Below are 6,114 nucleotides of genomic sequence, written 5' to 3'. Positions count from 1 at the left end.
GAAGGTGCCTTTGCCCATGGCCAACACGAAGCAAATGAGCCTGGGCAGGGCTCACGTGCTACACGCACCTGGCACTGTGTGCCGAGGAGCTGACGCACGTTTTCCTCGGGATCGCAGGAGCTGAGCCGCCTGGCAGGAGAGCACGCCGGGGGACTGACGCGCGGATCAAACTCTACAACTCGGAGAGCCTTATAAAGCAGGCATGTTTATTCGGCGCTGGGTGCGTGGGGGATCGCTCCTCCAAAAGCACACACACCGACAGCACATTTTACCAAAAATGTATACGGTGCAGGTATACATATTCATAGGATTGCACAATACAGACATACATATGCATGAGCGAGGCGGGGTTATTCAAAAACACTTGCGTAAGCATTTCAGATCTGTGTCTGGTGGTCGTTCACTTCTTCCTCCAGATGAACTTCAGTCATTCACCCACGCTCTCCTTTCACTGGGTGATTTCAGCAGTTTCTTAACGACTTCTGACCAACATTGCAGCTCCCGTTATCCTGTCCTTTGCTGGACGTATCAGTCCTCGACAAATACCAGTTTCTGGACAAATACCGGTCCCTGACAAGCTTAAGCGAGTTTCAATGCAAACAGGATCGTTAGGCGTTGTCCAGCAGACAGCGAGCCTCCTGAATCAAGCAATATGCAGACAGTTACTCCCCTACATCAAGCAATATTTAGCAGAGAGTTAATTCCCGGTATCAGGACATGTGGCCACGGCAGCGCGCGCGCGCCTCGTCCCGGCGGGGTGCGCGTTCACACCAGCCCCGACGGGGGGGTCACTGCGAGTGAGGGCGAGAGCCAGGCGAGAGACCGCCCGACGTCCCCGCCCGCCCGAGCCAGGCGCTGGCCGCCTCCGGCTCCGCTTTTGGGGACCCGCAGCCCCAGGCTCCGCGGCCACGCGCTGAGGGCAAACGCGGAGCGGGCGAGGCGAGGGCCGCTTCGGCGACTGCCGCAGCCCCCGGCCGCGGGGGCGCCCCGACGCCGCAGGCAGCGTAGACTCCGCAGTCTGCGTACACTTACGGAGCCTCCAGCCAGCCTGTCACCCTGTGACGCCCCCGCCGCGCCCTCTGTGACGCCCCCCGCTGCCGCTGGAAAGCCGCCCCCGGCAGCCGCCGCCGCTCAGTGCTGTCGCCGCCGCGGCGGGACCGGCAGCGCGTCTCGGGCTGGCAGCGTCGGGGGCTGCGAGCCGCGGCCGCCGCTCGGGGCTCCCCTCTCGGCTCTTGTCGCCCTCTCTCCGCCCTCTCCCCGTCCCTTCCCGTCCCGGGGCTCGCCAGAGCCCGCCGGCCGCCTGCTGCGGCTGCTCACGCCGGGCCGGCCCGCGCCCTCGTCCCCGCCGCAGCATGCAGAGCCTCCGCGGACTCTTCAGGAGGGGGCGGCAGCCGTCCGGCAGCGCTCCCGCGCCCGGCGCCGCCGGGGCCTCCGAGCAGCGGCAGAGGGGCCGGGGCGGGCTGCACAGCGCGGCCGCCGACGGCGACCTGGCCCAGCTGCAGCGGCGCTGGTGGCTGAAGAGACTCCGCATCAACGGGCGCGACGCCAACAAGCAGTAAGGGCCGGGCACTGCCCCTAGCAAAGCTTCCACCCAGCCCGGCTGCAAGAGCCGGCAAAGCCCAGCGGGGTCGCAAGCGCCCTCGGAGCAGGGCCGGCTCCACAGCGCTGGCCTTGCCGGAGGCCTGCCCAAGCTGGGACCGGAGCCGGCGGGTGCTCCGCTCCGCCCTGCCCTGCCCTGCCCTGCCCTGCCCTGCCCTGCCCTGCCCGCCTGGTGCCTGTAGTGAATCTTGTGTGCGGCTCAGCAGGCCTTCGGCCAGGCACAGACGGCTCCTTTCCTGTCGCCAGACTGAGTGGCTTGTTTGAGCAGGGCACGGCTTCCCCTTGCTGTTACAGGTCCCATCCCCTGCGTCTCTGGGCACGCCTGGCGCGGGACTGATCCGGGCAAAACCCAGGGCCTTGCGCAGTCTCCGCAGACTTATGCAGCCTCCGTAGACTTCAGGCTGCCAAGACGCGGTCTCCTTTTGCTGGCCTGGGTGGCTGGGCAGTCCTGCTGGAGGCCTGGGCACAAGAGCCTGCTTGGGCAGGTTCAGTGACACAGCTGAGGAAATGCCTCCTGACTCAACTGTCCCCTCTTGGGGACTTCTCCTAGACAGCCCCAGGCTTTGGGTGTGCAACTGCTGCCACCGGCTCTGAACAAGAAAGCGTGCTTTCGGCTTCCTTTTGGCAGCTGAGCTTTGTGGCCCCATGTGGCGAGTTCCACAGCCTGAAACCATGTCTTCAGCTGTCTCCCTGTGACAGCTAACTGAATATCTTTAATTCCTAGGACGCCTCTGCACCTTGCTTGTGCGAACGGCCATGCAGATGTCGTTCGCTTTCTGGTAGGACAAAAGTGCAAGCTAAACCCTCGCGACAACTATAAGAAGTCGCCCCTGATGAAGGTACGTGGAATGTGTTATGCTGTTGTACGTTGGGCTTATCGATTACGCGCTGAGCGATACATACCTCGCGTGACTCTTTACATAGGTCTGCATAGAATTGTATCCTGTGATTCTACGAAACAGGCAGGTTGTAGTCAGCGGGGATGGGGCATATGTTGCCTGATCTTTGCAGACGCTCGTACTTCCCAGTGTTGGGAAGATGCGGGAGTTCTGACAGAGAGAAACGTAGACGTTGGAAGTTATTCTGCCTTTGTCTTGTTTCCAGGCAGTAGAGCACCGGCACAAAGAATGCGCAGCTATTCTGCTGGAGCACGGTGCCAACCCTGACCTCCACTGTGCCAGCGGCAACACTGCCCTTCACCTGGCTACCATCATGTCTAGCAAGTCGCTAGTGGAGCTGTTACTTGAGCACAATGCCCATATCGATGCTAAGGATGATGTAAGCTTGGATTTTGCGTAAGGCTCCTCTTCTCAACACTTGCTTGACTTTTCTCTGTTATTCTAAGGAGATTATATCTCTTTCAGTTCGGGTACACTCCGCTTGCTGTTGCGATCACGAGGCGCTGTCAGGAGATGATTGAGTTGCTTCTTCAAAAAGGAGCTGACGTGCACGCTCAAGATAAGCATGAAAGGTGAAGGCTTTGTCAAAAGTGCGCACGGGATTTCCCTGCCTCCAACTCAGAGCACAGTCAATAAACAATGACACTATAAATTTGCTGTCAATTTTATATCACCCCGTGGACCCATGGTGGTTCCAAAAAGAAAAAAAAAAACCACAAACCAAAAGAAAACAAACAAAAAAAAACCCCAACCAAACAAAATCTCATATCTTTCCATCGTCTAGCGATGTTGAGACATTAATTAACCTTTTCAGTCTCTATCACCACCCTGTGGCTCAGCATCGCTCACCAAGGTTGAAGGGGGAAAAAAAAGAAGAGGGAAGGGGGGGTGAAGGGACTTAGTTATGCTTATAATATACGTATGGCCACAAAATGGGTTTCTATTGTTGTATGATACGTTGAGGGGTTTCTTCATTTTTAATATCGACCACCCCAAGGTAACATACCTTAATCCAGGTCACATATAGCAATTTGTGGATATGATGTTCACAGATCCAATGATGTCAAATAACCTATTCAAAATCATACATATAACACAAATAAAGATTAATAGATTAACCATGACTATAGTAATCATCAAAACCATAGATTTAAATATCAATAATATTTTTCCCACCCCGTGAGTCCCAATATTTTCCTAAAAAAAAAGTTTTAGGTAGGTTTCCAGGTTTGCCTTCAAAGTTATATGATTCTAACAGTTACGTGTTTGGTTTGCCGTACAAACCTGATATGTTTAACCCCATCAGGTGAAGTCACAGTGGCCGCTTGCATGCGAGTCACCACGCTTTGGATTAATTGAATTAGGCACAGTATAATACAAGGCGGGGGGCGGTGGGGGCTGTTTCTGCTTGTTTAGAAGGAAGAAGTTTTTTCGACAAAGTCAAAATTCCACATTGCTCCGCCTCACTCTGCATCAGTGCGGTGATTTGTGCTCCTGTGTCAATTAAAAAGGTTACTGGTTTTTTTCTGTGGCCCTACAGCCACTGTAATCAACAAATCCCCTTTCACATTTAAGGTGAGTTGTTTTATAAACATCCACCCTCCGTTTCCCCCCCCACCTTCGGGGAACGGAGGAACTAGTTTCCCATCACCCTCTTTTCTGCATCAGTTTCTTCCCCAAGGTCTATCCATGGTGGGGCACTAGGGGTTGTTCCAAAATTGACTTTTTGCCCCGATCCTGTTTGTACAAGTTTCTCTAATTTCTGTGTTGGAAGCCCATCCATTAAATCTCGGGGAATACCTGTCTGGAGTCCCGGTTGCTGCCATTCCTGACGGCCGAGGGGTCTCCCTCTCCCAGGATCAGTAAGTCAGACCGACTTAAAATCGTGACTTCTCTTGACCAGTGCTGGCCAGCCTTCACCTTTTTCTGTGGCTCTTACAGCTCTGGTTTCAGTTTTTTGCCCGAATCCACCAACAGGACCGTATGTCCTCCCAAAATTTATGAGTTCTTGGGCTACTTCTCCCCATGTCCACACTTTCCTCCCTGTCCTTCTATGATCAGGGGTCACTGTTCCCTCCAGAGCACCGGTAAGTCTGTCTGCCACAGGGGTACTTTGTATCTTCCCCTGTAGCTGGATCCCAATGGGTTTCAGGGAATCAGGAAGTCCTCAGATTAGAGGAGTCATCTGTTCGGGATCCACAGGCATCATCATTGGAGAGCCCTGGTTAGGTTTGAGCTCTCTATCATACATCATTTGCAAACAAGCAGCCTTCTGCACACTCTCCACCAGTTGACCCACTGTGCCCATGATGGCTAGGGGGTCTCCCCTCTCCAAAGGGTTCAGCCCCCCAGCCCAATATGCTGCCCTCTGTGTCAAAGACCATGGGGCCCGATAATTGCCGGTAGTTAAAAATACACCTGGACACCAATATCCTTCCGCTTCCTTTTCTGACAACAAGATTCCACCCCCCCCAACAACGACACTCTCCAGACATCCTCTGTGTCCGATTCCTTTGAAGTCCTTGCAAAATCCTTCCTTAATTTTGCCAACTCAGTTGCTGTAAACGGGACCTCTTTAGTAACAACTTGGGGATGGTTATCGGTTTCTCCCTCATACACATATTCAGTTTTAACTAGGGGATACATGTGAGGGGGGTTCTCTACAATTTCTTTTGCTTTTTGCAAGTCCCCCTGAGGGTAGATTTGCCTGATTCCCTTATCTTCTAACTTCAACTCCACCTCTCCACACGAGTCATTTTCTCTCCACAATTCTTCTGCGGGGATCTCATCACAAACATTTGCACATTTGCAAGCACCCATCTCACCAAAGAGGGGTTATTTCGTCCTGAGAGGGCCGCACCACAATTTTAACCACAATTCCCCCCCCACACACTCCCAGGAGGGCACACCTTTCAAATTTCACAAAAGGGGGGGGGCCACACCATAATTTTTACCACAATTCCCCCCCAACATACGCTCTCAGGAGGACACACCTTTCAAATTTCTCACGAAAGCACTTATGTTACAAAAGAGGAGTTATTTCGTCCTGGGAGGGCTGCACCACAATTTTTTTTACCACAATTCCCCCTCCACACTCTCAGGAGGACACACCTTTCAAATTTCACAAAAGGGGCTTGTCTTTTGCCCAATTCTATCACTGTCCTTCTCCGGCTCTTTTCCTCGCAGACAAACAGAACCGCGGATCCGGACTTTGCACTCGCTTTGTACCAACGTAGGTCTCAGTCATACACACACACACACTAGAATTTCTAATAAAGCAACTGGACACTTTCTGTTTCTCCGAGAATCCTGCCGACTACGCCAATTAAATAATGTCACGTTCCGATTTCGGACGAGAGGAAGGCACCCTTGCGTTCTAGCCGACCTCAGACGAGTCTGGGAGGCTAGGGGCGGCTGGACCGACCTCTCACACACCGGAGCGTGGTTTTGTTCGTATTCTCGAGAACAGAATTAAGACTCAAAACGGAGTCAAGTGCCGGGTAACTTTATTAACCCGATAAGAAGTTTGTAAATGGAAGAGAAAGGAGAGAAAGGAAGGAAAGAGGGAAAAGAGTTTCAGTTGTAATAGCTACCGCCACAGAGCTGCGGCGTCCTG

At 53.5% G+C, this 6,114-nt stretch overlaps 1 protein-coding gene across 1 annotated transcript; it reads left to right on the top strand.

Annotated features, from left to right (window-relative positions):
- The first annotated feature begins 1,352 nt into the window (after window positions 1-1,352).
- LOC147602040 (uncharacterized) lies at window positions 1,353-3,074 on the top strand. The gene is made up of 4 exons (XM_086742572.1): window positions 1,353-1,555; window positions 2,324-2,438; window positions 2,704-2,877; window positions 2,964-3,074. Exons 1-4 carry the CDS (start codon window positions 1,353-1,355, stop codon window positions 3,072-3,074), a joined length of 603 nt encoding a protein of 200 aa, XP_086598698.1.
- The last annotated feature ends 3,040 nt before the right edge of the window (window positions 3,075-6,114 follow it).

The sequence above is a fragment of the Chlamydotis macqueenii genome, chromosome 1 (genome assembly GCF_036417535.1).
Source record: "Chlamydotis macqueenii isolate bChlMac1 chromosome 1, bChlMac1.mat, whole genome shotgun sequence".
Lineage (NCBI taxonomy): Eukaryota > Metazoa > Chordata > Aves > Otidiformes > Otididae > Chlamydotis > Chlamydotis macqueenii.
The sequence above is the reverse complement of the archived record's forward strand: the minus strand, read 5'-3'. Positions and strand labels throughout refer to the sequence as shown.